The following is a 17,896-nucleotide window of genomic DNA, read 5'->3' as shown; positions in this document are numbered from 1 at the left end:
GGTTGTATTAGCTGGTTTTGATTTATTGGGGGGGGGGGGCTACAATCCCCCCATTCCCCCGGTAATTTACGCCCATGACTGTAGCATGTTGTGTGCTGCAGTAATTGGCCTTCATATACCTCCCAACATTTTAACACATTCCCACTATCTAGTATTTGTAAGCAAAATTTGTATTGTTACAATGCCGTTTCCAAAAAAAATCTCTAGTATGACAACTGAATGAATGTACCGGCCACTTGGCTTTATCATTGCACTAATAGGTGCCTGGTTCGTTTGTAACCTGTTAGCGTGTCCGGCAGCCGCTTCTTTACATGTTGCTATGTGCTAAATAGGCTAATTTGTGTTTTATCTGGTTCAATGTTGCGCACTTCCTATGAATTGCCTTCAAAACTGAACAGTCATCCTCTTGAGCTAACATGCTCACTCCCCCGGTTGCTGTTCCGTCAAACTAAGGATTTTGAAAATATAATTTGAGCAAAGTCCTTGATTTATTAAAACATACGCGCACTTGGAACCACCTGGAGAGAGAAGGCCAGAACGTCCCCCCCTCCAAGGCCCAAGTTATTGAGTTGGAGATGCCGCAATATGCCTTTCAGGCAAACAAGCCCTGGACATCAGTACTTACAAGAGTTTCAGTAAATCTTTGGATCGTTTCACAATTTCAAATACATTGCATCTGTATTAACAATGACAGAAACGACTAACATCAGTCATTTTAGACCTTTGCAGAGCATGGACAGTGAGGTCAGATGGGTATTCCAATATCATTTATTCTAATAATATATATCAGTACAACTTTCACAAATTTACACTCCACTCTGTACACCGAAAAAATATTTACATCCTACAAAAAAGAAACCCAAGTGCTTAAAGTTGTGTTAGTGTCTACGTCACAACGTAATTTTTTTTTTTTATATAGCGTTGCCACCCACACACGCACAAAACGTAAAATGCTACGCTTAATATGAAAGTTGCTTCTATGTGTTTCCCATAGCAGCCTAAAAGTTTGTGTTTACAACTTTTAAAACCAACAGCTTTGACGAAAATAAAAAAAAAAGCTTTCCTAAGCTCAAAAGTCATGCCAGACGTGCCCTTGGCACCCAGGAGACTTAGCCGTGCCCCGCCTGGGTCGGTCGCTTCTACCGTGGGTTACAGCACCAAGATGCCGCGGCCTTTGGTTTCAGCACTGCGTCAAGGACAGCGACCATTTCTCCCGGCCGCAACTTCACGTATATTATTTTTTCCATTTTTTTTTTTTTTGGTTACCTCTGCTGCAACTACTCGTCGCAAAGGGACATCAATCATAAAGCTCATTGATCACTGAAGCACTGGATCTCTGATAGAGCACTTTCATGTAAAATCGATCTCTGGGTACTTATTCGCTCGCGTGTAAACTGGAGGCGCATTTAAACCATAAATTATAATTGCCTTTATACAAACAAAAATCAAATTTCTAATGGAACCGCTATTTGGGGAGTATCTTCCCTCATCCGTCCGCACCTCCTCTTGTGTATGCTTTCTTTTCTTATTAAAAGCCAGGATTGCAATTCTTTGGGCATCTCGACTTGGCACTTTGTCACGCGGTCATGTAAGGGGTTCGCCAATCGTAAGCATCTTGGATCGTCTCCTTGTGCTTTTATATGTCACTGGATTTGTACATATCTGAGAGAAGCCTGGTGATGGGAACATTGCCAATAGTTTTCTTGAAGAACACCTCTTCTATTGTCGACGGACTCACGGAGCGCAACGCCGGCAGAAGCAGGAGCAGCTTCCCAAAGCGGCATGGTTGTGTGGGATACCTATTAACGACAGAGACCAAGAAGGCATATTTCAACAGGTAGGACTGTAATTAGGGAGATAAAGTAGCCACAAGGCTGCCAGTATAACACCACGGAGAGGTACCCCCGTCATGCACTTGAGCACACACTTAAAGCTAAATTGCTTCCGTAAAATATCCTGCTGTAGAATAAATGGAAGAGTATTATTAAAGTATAAGTGTTTTACTTACATTTAACGACGTTTAAGAACATTGTGCATGCTTTTATGGTTCGGCGGCCCTGCACGTGAGCTTACCTCGTATGTATGTAACTGTTCAGCGTGAGCTGCGCCTCATCCTGTAATGCAGCTATGGCGGTGGCATTGCGGAAGTTTCTCAACTCTGATCCACTGTGAGTGGGTACTAACAAAACAAAAAAAAGCATTGATTTGGAGGGAAAAGTGTAAACACGATGCGCCCTTTACTCAGTGTTACGACTTGTGTATATAATACAGCAACGCGCAACATTATAATAATGAATGCTTTGCATCCCAAGTTAAACCTGACGCGTACTTCTTGGAAAAAATCCCCTATTAACGCAAGACGACGCATATTCATTGTACTGCCTTTTCTAGAATGGCTGTGTGAAATTAAGGTAATTAAGATTTTAATATTTTTAATATATGCCTAATAAAAACATTGTTTCTTCTACTCCTTATTCTTCTGGCGCCTAACCAATGGCGTAATAGAAAGTTTGGAACTGAGGGGAACAACTTAATAATTGAAATAGCCTACAAATGTCTGTCTGTTGGGTGGGGTGGGGGGTGAAGCCAAATTAAATATTGAGCGGTACACGCCCCCATCCTCCGCGATTCCTACACACGTAGGCCTAATTCACCTTTTATATGCACATCTATGTCTACATTTCTTTACTCTTTCTGAGAGTTTGTTTGTGGCATTAAGTGTCTTACCATCGGCTGCTCACCTGCTTTAAATGTCACGATGCACTTCAAGCAAGCAAATTCAGTGGCGTCAAGTCGAAGCTGCCGGAATCGGGTTACAACTTCTTGAAGAGCTTGAATTTCCGAAATGATTTTATTAAGCCGCTGAGATTCCGTATTTTCTGTGTTTATGCCTTTGAATACAATGCAGATACAACACTTATTTTACCATCTGCGTGTCTCCCGGTACGTTTTGCCGTACTTTATTTGACATTTGCGGGAAATTTTATTTTCTGTAAATCTGTGATAGAATCACCTTCAGAAGTATTTTGCTTTTACGTACCGGAAACAGCAAGAAGGGTGTTTGAATCTACTGGAATAGCCCACTGTGCGATACCAAGAACAAACAGTTCTCGCCAGGCATCTTCTAATAGGATTAACTGTAATACAGATTATAAGGTTAGTACCGATAAAGAGTGCTACATACAGGGTTTAATTCTGGATTGGATTAGTGAAATTTATTACGTATACACATATGAATATAAAAAAGAATTACCAATGGCAGGCCTATGATGTTCTTGGAGTTATATACATATGTATCTACCAAGTAAAGAATATCTTTTAAATAGTCAGCTTTTAAATATTTTGTTTTCTCACCTGGTCAGGTAGAGGGAGTGTGGAAAAGGCCGGGACACTCTTGGCCCATTTGATGCTCATGAAAAGCAGGCGAGCCGCTGACTCACACACGGACTCCGTCGCCACCTCGTATAGATACATGGGTGTCCCGCTGACCTCATGTGGGTACTGGAAAGAAACGGCAAAGCTATACTCTGTGCCAGCGATCGGGATGTTGGTTACGGCTAAGATCTATATAGCGACAGTCCTGCAGTCATCGTTCATGAAAACATTCACTACCGAACTGTGCGCTTACATGAGAAGATTGACTATACATATTGCAACTATTTATAGCCCACGCTATATTGTGGTAAAATGAGAAGCGCAAAAGATAAACTTATCTTCTTGAATAAAAAGCCTTTTCTGTGTTATAATATGTAAAAATGCAAAACTGGTGATGTATAGTATCATGCCCTCTGAGGACCTTAACTATTATGAACGCCACATGTTGGAAATTTCAAGTGCCGTTTTGTTAATTCGAAGTCGCGCGTGCATTGGGAATAGGCTGTACCTTGGGGGTGGGCTGTGCGAGGCCCACGATGGCCTGCCGCTCCGGGGTACCGGACACCGCGCTCAGCTCCAGGCTGTGAGGCTCCAGCTGAGTGACGGCGGTGAAGAACGGCGGGCCCGGGATAGACGAGGCCGGAAAGTGATTCGTGGAGCCGTTCACCTCCTTGTGCCCTCGGAAGTAGAGAGCAACTTGCTTCCGTATGGTGGAGGTCCTTGGTCCTCTCTCATGCTGCACCGCTAAATTAAAAGTGCATCAGTGATACAGGTAAATATAACAGTAAAAATAGGCCTACTCCACATATTACACACTTCGTTAAAACGATCATTTTGAACTACTGATCAAAACTGTTGGATATTTCATATTTCTAAAAGGTATTCCACAGAAAAAAGTAAAGATGCGTGATACTAAAATTTCAATAAGAGTAAAATTTTAGAAAGTTGCATAACAAGTTACCGTCTTTATTCATGTTCACTTCCAGGCACTTTTTCAGGCGACAAGCTCGACACTGGTTTCTGTGCGTTTTATCTACTGGACAGCCTCCCTGTTGGTAATTCATGGTGTGTGTTAATCTCGCTTTCATTCATACGGTTAGACATCAGCGTGCTGATAATATGCAGGATATATTCGCTCTTTTTACTGAAATCCCTTTAAGGCCCAAGTATTTCCTTAATATATTTATGTCCTTAAAGCACGCCATGAAAATACTTAGTGGTATATTTAAATAGTTTGATATAGGTCGATTTTAAAGTTAAGGTCATAGAGTGTATAATTTTTACATGTGGTGAAGTTGCGGTCAGAATTAGATATTCAGCAGTAACACGAAAAAGGGCGGTTAAATATCACAACATGAGATATTAAGCGAAATATCGATCAGTCATTTACCTGGTTACCGGATTTACAGACGTAGGACCTATTTCTTCGGATGCTTCTCTTGAAAAATCCCGAACAGCCATCGCAGGCGTAAACTCCGTAATGTTTCCCGGAGCTGCGGTCGCCGCAAACTTTGCATGGAATATCCAAAATGCGACCTTTAAGAAAATCACCAATAAGAAACATTTTATTTGTTTTCCTGCACTTTGCAAGACACTGCTGCAGAGGAATATTTACAAGACAATATATAACATTGATTTATTTAGATATATTCACAGCGGTGTGTATGTGCAGGGATCATGCTGAGTAGATCGACCAAATGAGCTTTCTGTAAATTCTTCGGGAAGGCCCAAGTATCCAGGTTGCCCCCCCCCCTTAAAACGCCAAAGGGAAAAAAGTTTAGCATTTTGCATTTTAATTTGCTGTCCATGGGAATCTGTGGGTTTATGCCCTATTTAATGGGAAGCATCATATTGGAGAACTCTAAGACAATGTTTGAGGGCAGACAATGAAGACATTAGAGAAAGTTTTAACTTAATGATTTTCCCATTGAAACTCGTCCGACTGCCTCGATCTCGACAAGCTGTCAACTCGCTTTATAATGAAACTCGACAGCTGCTTTATACAACAGGTCTATAGGCTAGAGGATTAGGGCTACATAGCAATAGAAATAATACAAACGATCTCGCTCTGGAACCTGAAATGAAGTCTATGTAAATCATCCCTGGAGTAAATTAAAACTGTTTTTCGTTCTTTATTGAAATATGCAAGCTCAAAATGTGTATGTTACACATTAAAGAACGGCTATGTAATTACAGCGACATGCTACCACCTGTGCGTTGATTCGCTCAGCGTCTCATCAAAGAGCGTAGCATGGGAATTTGAATACAGCACGATAGCGAAAGAAAGACTTCGACTTGATCTGTGGATCGAGGGGTTGGATACCTTGGAGTATTCAGGATATGTATTTTAAGTATTGTGGAGACCATTTCAAAGCGAAGTTCTGTGAAGTTTACAAGAAATTGCAGTCTGAGAGCGAAATAACATTCAATGTTGAAAGTTCTGTTATGTACGTTTTTGTTCGTTGTGCTTGTTTTTTAATAGAAAAACTTTAAATATTGTACATATTATTTTACTCATTGGCGATAGACTATATTGGTGATAGTCCACTGCATTTACATTTATAACAGAAGCGAGGGATCATTTTATATTTTCTTTATTTCTGATTAATAAATTTTAATTATACTGGTAAAATAAGATTTCATATGACGATTTCGTTTAATTGTGAATAGTTTAAATAATTTGAAATATTTCGAATTACATCAATATTTTTGATAATTGTATCGTTGCTGTGAATACAACTTAATAATTAAAATGTCATTGGAGTCGACAGGTTGATATTAAAGTATTTAAGATAATAATAATAATAATTATTATTATTATTATTAAGAAGAAGAAGAAAGAGAGAAACACTTTCATGTAATTAAAATGGGAATACTTTTATGTTGCGCCGAAAACCGTGTTTAGATTTTCTCAACAAGTGTCCCTTGAGGCGGCCTGCTGTATTATAAGCAGAAGAAGGCTGCATGGCATGTTTTTTTTTTTATCGCAATTATCATCCACCTGACACACTGCTGAAAAAAACCAGTGCAGTGATTCGAAGGAACGAGCTTTCGTATCACCCTGAAAGTAGAAATAATACTCGTGGGTTTCCTAAGATTAAGTAAAAGTAGGCTACTATAAACGAAGTAACTCATGGCGTATTTTGAGGCCACCAAATTATATCCGCGCGACAACAGGTTTCACAGCTAATTTCGACATACAACGGTACCTATAGAACATACTTAGACTTAATATTCTGATTGTCAGTAATGGTCAGCAGTTACAAAAAAACACAACATGCGTCTATTAATATTGGGTTATTTTTGCGCGCGCGTGTGTGTGTCTGTCTGGCTGCGTTTTGCTGAGTTGCAGCATTTGTACTGTTTTTACACATTATATTGTAAATGCTTCCATAGGGTGTAAGGTGAAAAGCCAGATACTATTTTAAGTTTTAAAGAAGAGTTAGGCGCATGTCTGTCAGTTTGTGATCACATGAATAAGACCCTAAAAAAAGTGCTGGATTTTTAAACGTATAGAGACTATTGAACGTATTAAGCAATAGAATATGTACTTGTTATTGACTGGACAGGTAAATTTAAATGAAAAACTGGAACTTGACAGTGCACGTTGCTCTCAACCCGCCCATTCCTTATAAAAAGTTTAATAAATTGTGTGTAATTTACTTGTTTAACTTAACGAGACAGAAACCACGAAATGAAACAAATTCAAGTTTCAAGTACTAATTACTGGATGATTGCTTATCTATTAATCTACATTACGCATTCATGCGTGAGTATTTCTCTGTAACCAGCAACTTTAATCGAAAACCATTTTGTTTACGCCAGTTTCCGATGTTAGACTAACTACAGTCTAACGAATTACTCAAATGGCCAATTCTCATGGTTTTTTTTTTGCATAAAACGTCGCAAAGTAGCATGTATGTTGGTATGTTTATATTTACAAATCACTAAATATGCACATTATTTCCTTACGACACATCGGTGACACAAAACGGCGTAGAGCATCAAGTAGAGTTGTCATATTAATAAGAGCAAAAGTATGGTTGTCATTAATTAAATATTAGCTAGTCTAAAATAAAAATTATATGTTACGGTTCTTATTTCTTATAAAGTGTCCCACTGCATTTTTCCTGTTTAATACATAGTTAATAACAGTCAGAACTCACAATAAGTAGATAAAGTGAGTAACTGCAAGTCCTATCCAATCTGGAATGTATCATTATTGACACTACCTTTCAGTTAACCGGTTAACAACAAGTCAAGCAAAGCCATACTACTACATTGTCATACGACGGTATAACTGCCACTTACTGGATTTGACATTTAAAATATCTAAACACCCACTTGTTGATCCGGTAGGTTTGCTCATCTTGGACGATCTGCTTCTTATAGTTCTTATAGGCCTATATATATATATATATAATATTTACATATAAATGTTTATTTAAGCGCTGAAGAAGTTGATTTGTAACAATGACTGAAGAAAAAAATAATAATAAAAATATTCCGCTTTGTCCCGGATTAAAATAGTCATAGGGTTAGGAAATGTCCCGTTGCGTCCAGTTCTTTCTCCGGTTGGCAAATTCCTATTATTCAGAAAATTAGTGAATCTAAAACTGCGACAGAAACGGCTGAAGACAGAGCTCGACGCGGTTGTAGAGAAGCTGACACCTTCGATGGGAAAACACAGTCCCCAGAAAGTTGGAGACACTGGCGGAGCAGCACGCCGTAGAGGTACATCTAATCTGGCGAGTCCCAGATAGGCACAGGAAGCAGAAAACGCATTAAATCGATTGATACAATGGCGAAGAATTTCGCTGCCCTGTAGCCGCGGTGACTTCGTGCTGTAAGCAGCCAGATTAAAGCTTAGTAATATTTATGAGAAGTGTTGAGAAAGCAGAGGGAGGAGAACTAAACTTGCTTGTCCACTTAGCTTCCCTCTGCTTTCTCCCCTTACTCCAGTTTAAGCATGACGTCACCGTCCTCCCTCCGGTAGTTCAGATGCCGCTGATATTTCAGAAGCTCCCGGGGGCTTTAACTGTGCACAGAGCGCGCACTGGAGCGACATTACGGTGACAAAAAAAAACCTTCCGCATCTGTTTGCACATTTGCAACGACAGGCCTCCGAATCTATGCTATAGTATTTAAAAATGTTGACGTTTTGCTTGTTCATACGCTTTGAAATACCGATGCCGTTGCGTTTTAAGAATATATTTAAGATAAATTGCGTTTTAATTCTAAAATTAGTGCCTGAAAGTATCTCTGGCTTTGCGATTATAAAGATGAGACCAGCACATATTCAAAAGAATATGTTCTGCAGTCATTCTACATATTTGCTGGCTTTTTGTCCTAATCTGAGTGTTTAGTTGATCCATACCTAACATGTGACGTGAAGGTTTTTTTTTTTTGGAGGAAATTCACTTTTCACCCTGGGAGCGACGTTTCACAGTGGGTGACGATTAGATCCTAATTAGATCCGCCACTGTTATAAACGACAAAACAAGTGGAATCTAAGCCCTTAGCCTTCTTAAATTAATTTGCCAAATTTGACTTAGTCCGTGGGATTGCGCACAAATCCTTCCCTTTTCAAATGGGGTCCTCTGGTTTATAATCAAGTCACAGGTGATCCGCGTTACGTTCCGCTCAGTGAATGCGCTTGTCGGCTTTACCCTTTTGCGGGAGTGTGATATTTAATCCAGTGTAATGCCGCGCACACCTCATGCATCTCATCCAATCGGATGGACCGTATATGGTACAGAAAATATAACTAACAGGTTGTGAACCGCTATGTGAGTCGTAGTTATTTTAGAGATTTAACTGCGCGTTATTTTTGACAGTGAAACTTCGACGGAATGAAGAGGTCAACAATTTATGCAATTGGTTAGAGTAAATCGTTTGAACAGCCTTCACGAGTCGTAAAAAATGTTGTTTTTGGTAGTAGGTCTTAAACAAAAGGTTCAAACCGGGAAAATAGGCTATACTATGCACCAATTCTCTAAACTTCTGCCTTTTGCTAATTGTTCGCTGGGGTGGAAATGTGTCGCGCGGGGATCTCACCCGAAGCTTGCTCCGTGACACTTTGACCTTGATAGCTTGGTGAATTTTTATGCATAAGAAAAATTCATATTTCTCTTTAATTAGGTTCATTCTCACGCACCCGGGGTCCAACGGTCATATAATCGGCAAAGACGGAGGGGACATCTCGCTGATTGTAATTATTTATTTTGTTATGTTTCCTTTTATGTTCTCAATTTATTTCTGAGTCTGGATTTCAGGCGATGTCTGGATGGAATGCAGGCATTGGTCGTGTCTGTACACGTCTTACTAATGAGCTTAATCCTTGCTCGTTGCTATGAAAATCCCTGTAATATTCATTGAATATTATTGCTACATTGAATAGTAATTGCAGATGTTATTTGCTTAAGTAGATAATATAAAATCTCTTTATATTGTTATGTAACACTTGCTGTTTAAATGGAACAAAACTTTTTTTTTCATATAGGCTATGGACTGTACACCAGGCTTCATTCGAAATGATATATATTAAAAGTGAAATATGCTTTATCACAAGGTCTGAGAAAACGTTAGATATTTCTTATACTTTACACACATATGGCAAAAACAGTTTTTACCAACCTGCTTTAGGTGCAGTTTAGTGCAACAATTAAATCACATAAATGCAAAAATATATTATTGGCATATTGCCGCAAATGACATGGGCGTCGTTAAATAATACATCGATTACATCAAGCGCACTTTGCTTCAACCGTTTTGGTTATATGCTCACTGAGGAAAAACTCTCAGGAAATTAGATAGTCATTGTAGAACACCCATTAAGACTGTGAACTTAGTTCATTGCTATTATGGGTAAAATGAAAACGAGTCATGGATAACTGTACCTGTTTAAAAACAAATAAATAAATGAGAGGGCCAGATTTCGTTTATCCTGATCACATTACGTTACCTGAACCAGTTTAACCGGGTGCGGGGGGCGGATGGCTGGTCCTGGTGCCATCGTACGAGTACAGTTTGTGTAGATGTAATAATGACTAACCCCTCCACGTTTAGTCGTCAAAAAGGTCGTCATTTCGAACAGTAATGTATAGACATGTAGTAGTGAAAACGGCGGTGCATTTCGACACACCCCCACTAAGAGGGGAATGCTGATTTGTATAGGTATATCTTGAATGTGTGTTTTCTGTGACATAAGACAAGATGGGTAGAAATTTCAATGTGAAAATGAAACTAAGAATTTATTAGATATTGATGATGATCATTATTCTCATATTATATATAAAGAGAGATACAGATATATACGGACATATATTCATGTATATATATAGGCCTACAGCCATATATATATACACAAACGTTTGTAAGAAATTATTGAAATTCAGTAAGAGCTCAAACCGCGTTAGTCGTATGCGTGTTTTAGTATAAATTGATTACGTGAGTATGATCTAAGAGCAAGAAAGCTATTACTTTAAATGGTTTTAGTAAATGCGCAATTAAAATATGAATAGTCAATCTGTGAGTAGGGACATAATGCTGCCTAGTTGCCATAAAACTGGTTATAATATATAAGTATAATTTAGCATATATATTATATGCAAGGGTTGATTTGTTTAGAAATAATTTTCTTTAAACTGATTTTAACTTGGGCCAATTCAGTTAACCACTAAGTCAGGCTTATAGACGGAACATCTCGTCATATAATTAATCTGTTTGTACGTGTCATTATCGATGTAGGGTGAAATATGTTCAGTACCGCGGACAGCTCTTAAAGTTCCAGTACAAATGAATAAAACAATCGACATGGGGCGCGTTTCCCAAAAGCGCAGATGCTAACCACGTTAGCCACTTACATAGTCGGGGACATGCAGCTGAATGGGTCCAACTATAAGTAGCTAACATTAGCTTTCATGAAACGTACGTCCGATCAAAAATATTGCAGGGAAAACTGACACCCTTTAAACGTTGCTTACTATAACAGTAACGTGAAAATAATTTCCTTGCTGGGAGGCCTGCACTCAGTTCCTCATTAAGTTTGTCTAATTGGCTAAATTTCCCGTTTGAAATTTAAACCCGGTTACTAAGATAGTTGGAAAGAATACATATTGATACCTGCTATTTCCTAGTTGAATTCCCTTTAATAAACTCATATTTATTTTAATATTTTATCAATTAGTTACAAAAGTTGCCTTCCTCCAACCTAATTTATGTAGCTAACTGTACTGAGACTCTTCTGTAGCATTAGCTACTGCATGCTGTAATTCAAGTAAGGCTCCTTTTATGGGTGCGAAAGCAAGGCCTCTTCAGGTGCTTGAGCACCCCTTCAACACCCCCCATTCAGCAGCATCCCCACTTTTCTGATCAGATGTCCACTGCATTGCCCACTGGCCTCTAGTCACCCAGCAAACCCAGTGCTAAGAGTGCATGTTGTAATCGCTCATTTTTACCTCCGGCCTGGTTTTGTTGTACTTCAACCATGTGAAACAGCGTGAGAGGTGTTTGATTCATGTGTACTTGTCACCATTACCCTGCTATTCATTTAAACTGTTCATCATTTTTATGTTATTATATTATTTTCATTTATCCAACAGAATCACTTTGGGTTCAGTATATTTTTTACTGTTGGTTAAAGTTTCACAGTTTCTTTTCTGCTAAGAACATTGTTCATATCATATATATGTTAGAATGTGATTAAAGTCATTAATGACATAGGAGAATCACAAACCAATGGTAATAGCATATTTCCAGAAGAACTGATCTAACTGATTACAATTATTGGACAATTTTTCTTTTGCCATTCCTCACAATCACTGTTCTTGTGCTATTTAGGATAAGTTGTTTTTAAATGTAGTCGGATGCCTGGAAATATTAAAAAGCGTGTGACATATTTTACACCTGGGCTTCAAATTCTGGAACAGATTAAGCGACATATAACACTGGGAAGTCCCATCACCTTCAGGATTAACCCGCCGTGAGGATGTATACCACCCAGCACATAAAAATTCTCTAGATCTACAGCAGGACAACACTCACAGAAAATGCCTTCTAAGCTCAAAGGCTTCACCTATAACGGTCTTTAATCCAGGCTTAAAGTAAAATGGTCTTTAAGGCACGTATGTCATCTTACACCTGCAATTATGGTGCAGAGAAGACACCAGGAGGTGGAGAAAGATCAAACCCTGTCCTAGAAATATCTTTGCAAGAAACTACCTGGCAAGATCATCCCACCGTTACAAATGGCCACCGATGGAGTATTATGTGTACAGTTTTAGCATTGTCCTGGGTATGATGTTAAACTGCATCCGGTCCTGAAAGCAGTCCTCCAACTTGCAGGGAAAAAATTTGGGGCTTGGTAGCGGGGTTGGTACTCCAGACACTGTAAAAAAACTTCACACAGCTCTGACAAAGCAGACACGTCTCTTCCCTGCTCTCCACGGGAGTAGCTCTGCTGCATGTATGCACTATGAAGGGGACGAGGGAAAGCTCTCAGAAGCCTCGTCCATGGAGGAGTCTAAACCACTGGGGAGCCAATGGGGTCAGGCCTGTTGGGGATAGGAGCTGGTGGGGTTCCGAGGCGTCAACTGCTGCACAGTAGCACTCAAGTCCTAATCTGAGGCAGTCTATCCAGGTAGGCACATGGAACGTCTTGTCTCTCCTGCATGACCATCTTCCTCTGCTGTCGGGGGAGTTTCATAAATTCAGTGGTGGTACTCTCTGAGGTACGCAGACCGGGCAGTGATCAGATGTAGGTGGATACATCTACTTTTGGTCTGGTTGCTCTGATAGCTGCCATACGAGGGGTAGCTGCTGCTGTGGTGGATCCTCCTGATGCTGTTCGATGTCATTCCTTTCAACGAGCATATTTTGAGGCTTAGGCTGAGTCGGGTTGGAAGACTGGGGAAAGTAGCTCCATGTTCCTTGACTTTTGCAAAGGGTTAAGGGCTGTGGGTCGCTGGGTCCTGGTTGCAGTGGTCTGAGCCACATCGTTGGATTTGGTATTCCAATACTGGTGGTGTGGTGAAGATCGATCCATCGCATCCTCGTGGCCAGACAGTGGAGGCTCCTATAGAACTGCAAGTTCCACAGAAGTGCCCAGATTGTGAATTCTGGCCACACACTTGTTGTTGCTACTCTTAAGATTCGGCTTAGGTCCCATAGGCTACGACCTACTAGGAGAATGAAGCTAGGCCTGGCCAGACTCCAAGATCAGGCTGTTTCTAATGAGTTTGCACACAGTTTGTGTGAGGAACTTGCAGACTTGCCTACGACTGTTGGTCCTGATGAACCAGCTGGGGGTAGGGAAGGCTGCTGGGATCTGTGGTATCAGGGTTGATTCTGCTTTTCATCAGGGGTGCGTTCTTGCTCCTACTCTGTTCAATGTTTGCATGGACTGGATTTTGGGCAGGATCATGGGGTCCAGCGGCTGTGGGGCATCTATTGGTGAAGAAAGATTTACTGATCTTGACTTTGCCAATGATGCTGTGATCTTTGCGGAGTCAATGGAGGCTCTAATTGGGGCTCTCGAGAGACTGAGCAAGCAGTCTGAGTGTCTGGGCTTGCATGTGTCCTGGATAAAAACCAAAGATCTAGGCCTTTAATGACCTCTTTGGCACAGTCATCAGCAGTGTGTCTATCTGCAGAGAGAATGTTAACCACATGGAGAGGTTCACTTTCGGCAGCAACATTAATGTCTCTGGTGACTCTTCCTAAGAAGTCAGTAGACAGATTGGGAGAGCATGGGGGGGTCATGAGGTCACTGGAAAGGGGAGCGACGCTCCCGATATCTTTACAAGAGGACGAAGGTCTAAGTCTTTAGACCCCTGCTGTTCCCTGTTTTGCTGTATAGCTGTGAGACATGGACACTATCCAGTGAGCTGAGACGAAGACTGGACTCCTTTGGAGAATCCTTGAGTACCACTGGTTTGATTTTGTGTTGAACGAGCAGGGAGTCCTGAATGAGGCACATTACCTGCATGTGAGAGAGTGTCAGTTATGGCACTACAGCACGATTCCCTGAAGATGATCTGGCAGTGGCTGGGTCTTCATTGTTGAGGACCCGAGCTGCCGGACCAGGCCAAGGGGATGCTCACATAACACCTGGCCATTTCCGGAGGGTGGGACTGGGCTGCGTGTCGGTCTGGGGGGTTCTGAGGTGTTTCATCATGTGGAGCATGCAGTCAAACACATGCATGCTCCCCAACCTGACCTGGCCTGACCTTGGTAAATTGGGTTCAGGCACGCATTTTGTGATTTGTATGCTGACATATATTTAGTTGAGTAACTTATAGTGCAGTTCTTTAGTGTACAAAGGCAGAGTTTCAATTTAAAAGAAAGAAAGTGTTGGGGATTCTACCCCCCTGATGCCGGTGTGTGGTGCGATTCGACCGATGGAGGTCTCCGGTCAGAGAGCACTGAGTCGTCAGGCAGAGTTAGGAACTTTACTCCATAGCTGATTACAATCCCACATACAAGATGGAGCACTGAAGGAACAGGAGTGAGAGGTGGATTGAACTGAAGACAGAATTCTCTATAATAGACATAAACAGAATAAAGACATTGATGCACATGCCACTATTACAACAATACTGTATATTCAGCACTGAAGCACAAATCACTATAATTAGAACTGCACAATATCTATACGAACAGCCTATATTCATTAACTTATACAGAGATTAACCGACTCATCCATTCATCAGAACATCGGCATAGCTAACACTAAATGCATCCAGTCGGCGAACGCGGGTCAGGTTATATTCACTCGCGAGGCGAACTCGCGGCAAACGCTTATACAACTGTAAATCTCCGCTAACACATATAAACATCGTATAGGTATTCGTGTAACACTCGTATAATTAAACATTAAATGCTCAGTGAAGAAAAAATGGCAACCTCTAAACTAGTATACGCTGTAATAAAAGCCCCGTATGGAAACAATACAGTCCACTTATCAGAGCAAGAGTCCCAAATCGGAAGAATTCACAACAGAAAGCCTAAAGATGCTAAAAAAGATTAGTCTATTGGCCCGGGGTGTGGGTACAGGTCTGCCCTCCCAACAGATCCCCCCCAGTCCACAATTTTTATTCCCCCCCCCCCCCCCAAAGTTCACACTGATGCCTTCCAGGAAAGTCTTGGGCCCGGCTGTCAGATTTGCTCTGGTCGCTGCCATGGTCTGTCCATTTACTACTGTGCTACCTGCTAAGGTACCGGAATATTTATATTTTTTTTGGGAGGGGGGCAATTGATGCCCAGCAAGTTGAGAAAGGTGCTCATGCCCAAAGAATGAGAAAAAGACTTGTTCCATCGAACAAGTCTGAGCAGACGGCACGGTCAGGTCTGCATAGTTCTCCGGTGCTGAAGGGTATCGGATATCTCTGTTGGCCCTGGTGTGGGAAATCTTAAGGGCTTCTAGGAGTAGCAATGTACAAGTCATCTTTGTGAACGCTGAGCTGCTGATAGTGATGATAAGAAATAACCTTCAAGTTCACTAGTTCAAGGTGGTGGGACTAAGGAGAAATGGGCATTACTCCCTTCAAGAAGGTACGTAATGTATATCTCATCAATAATTTGCATTGATAAAAAAGTTGCTTTACACAAAAGTACTACTACTACTACTAATGATAATAATAATAATTTAAACTGCATAAACAATGTAATATTTTCTAATAATAGGGTTGCTACAAAGGGCCATTTTGGTTCTCAGACCTCCCATCTAAAAACTGCTTCAGGACATTTTGGTGGTGATGCAATGAAGTCAAGAATAAGAACTTTATGGGACGCGCTGAAGTGCAGGATATTTGCATGCCACGTTCCTCGGTCTCCTGCTATGTGTGGGTGGGGACCTTTATGCTTCATCTCCTCAGCTTAAGCCCTCCCCAGTGATGTGAAAATTTTCCTCATGGGAGGGGCAGCAGAAAGGGGGCTATCAGATGGGTAAAGATTAAACCACCCATGGAGCAGAAGCTGCACTTTCTACTCTAATCCTTTGAAAAGATAGTCAATGATGTTTCCTTTCTCAACTCTTCATTTGAAAAACTTTTTATTGGATTAAATATATCATGTATAGATATTAGAATATATGTACTTTACTTTTTGTACATGCAGGTAATTTCTGATTTTAAGGCTTTTCCATAGAAATTTCAGTGCTGTTTGGAGACGAGGAGTCTCTAAGCAAACATTTGGTAAATTCTGACCTAACATTAACCTTGGTGGCGCACGGAAGCTGCCCAAGGCAACTCTGAAGTAACTTAGGAGTGACAGGGTGAAATAAATTGTATGTAATGTGACTGCAGATGCTCCTCGACTTACGATGGGGTTTCGTTCCGAAGAACCCATCATAAATTGAAAATATCGTAAGTCGAATATGAATCCATAGGACACAATTGGGCGTTTAATAGATGTAATTGGAGTTAAACACTGTATGAGATGTTTACACTCAAAATCACTACAGTGACTGGAAGCATGCCTAGATGGGTGCTACCATCAGCCAGCAACAATATAAAATGTTGTACTGCATATCGTTAGCCTGGGAACAGAAATTCAAAGTTTGATGACTACTGACTGGGCTTCGCTAACTCACCATTGTGAAGTTTCGTAAGTCAAACACATTTCGCAAGTGAAACACATTGTAAAGTGATGAGCATCTGTATTGTGTGCTTGTATGTGATCTACATGTAGACAGTTACACTTTGCACTTCTCTTCAATGCTACAATTCCCTTTATGGTTTAAGAATAATACAGTATTTATGACATCATCATCACACCTATTCAATAGCCCTTTCTTCCATTATGACATCATCCCGAAGAGTGAAAGTTTGAGAGAAGTTTACTCCATGTTGGATGCATTTCATGTAATGTGCATACAGTGTTTTAATAGATCATTCTTAAGTGATGAGCATATTTGTACCCTTTGGGATTTTATTTAGAATAAAGCCCTACTGATTAAGGTTCCCCCACTGCTGATTGGAATATCTTTGTACTACACGAGGGACACTCAAGCAAACAACGTGCCTCATAGTGTCATGCAAATGACCCAGTCTCAGATGTTCTGGTGTGCAATCAGATGTTTACTTTGTGGCCAGTCCTGGCGCCCCCTTCCCCCCGTTTAGTGTTTACACTCTCCGGAGAATGGGATACGTCTCTCAATGTGTCACAAGTCCTGTATGTCCATGTCACTTGTAGCTGCTTTTGGTCTCTTTCATATTCTGTGTCTCTCAAGAGTCTGAGCCCTGCCCTTACAGCTCAATTTTGCAGGGTATTGCTATTATTTGTCATTTTTGGAACCATCTGCCCATTTTCCAGGTCTAATGTATCTGCTAACCTGCTTGAATTCACTTCACAATCGGGGCCGAGTCTAGGCATCGGTAAACTTGGCTGCTGACAAGGGCCCGATCATCAGAAGAGGGCCCAGACCGGCAGACGGAGGCCCCAGCAAAATCTAACCCCCCTCCTCTTGGTCAACGAAATCTATCGAGGGGGACACTCGCCCTGTACCCCACACAATTTATTA

The 17,896-nt window shown here is 40.8% G+C and overlaps 1 protein-coding gene across 2 annotated transcripts; it reads right to left on the bottom strand.

The window, feature by feature from the left end:
- Positions 1-752: 752 nt before the first annotated feature.
- nr2e1 (nuclear receptor subfamily 2, group E, member 1) lies at positions 753-7,745 on the bottom strand. Of its 2 annotated transcripts, none has more exons than XM_023836573.2 (9): positions 7,687-7,745; positions 4,766-4,911; positions 4,337-4,424; positions 3,884-4,119; positions 3,355-3,501; positions 3,041-3,137; positions 2,742-2,891; positions 2,074-2,179; positions 753-1,799 (listed from the first exon to the last, which is right to left on the bottom strand). In XM_023836573.2, exons 1-9 carry the CDS (start codon positions 7,742-7,744, stop codon positions 1,637-1,639), a joined length of 1,191 nt encoding a protein of 396 aa, XP_023692341.1. In that variant the 5' UTR covers position 7,745; the 3' UTR covers positions 753-1,636. The 2 variants fall into 2 exon arrangements, with proteins under 2 accessions (XP_023692341.1, XP_023692333.1); XM_023836565.2 differs by lacking the exon at positions 7,687-7,745 and adding an exon at positions 5,030-5,088.
- Between the last annotated feature and the right edge of the window lie 10,151 nt (positions 7,746-17,896).

This window comes from Paramormyrops kingsleyae, chromosome 19 (assembly GCF_048594095.1).
Source record: "Paramormyrops kingsleyae isolate MSU_618 chromosome 19, PKINGS_0.4, whole genome shotgun sequence".
In the NCBI taxonomy this organism is placed as follows: domain Eukaryota; kingdom Metazoa; phylum Chordata; class Actinopteri; order Osteoglossiformes; family Mormyridae; genus Paramormyrops; species Paramormyrops kingsleyae.
Note: the sequence above shows the minus strand (reverse complement) of the source record. Positions and strands in the feature narration are given on the sequence as shown.

Bases quoted from the DNA above. Each gene is read 5' to 3' on its own strand.
- nr2e1 (XM_023836573.2), bottom strand. From the start codon at position 7,744: ATGAGCAAACCTACCGGATCAACAAGTGGGTGTTTAGATATTTTAAAT. The intron at 4,912-7,686 runs GTAAGTGGCAGT...ATTTTCTTAAAG, and splicing joins TATTTTAAATGTCAAATCCA to GTCGCATTTTGGATATTCCA. The intron at 2,180-2,741 runs GTGAGCAGCCGA...TTGTTTTGTTAG, and splicing joins CATCGTGACATTTAAAGCAG to TACCCACTCACAGTGGATCA.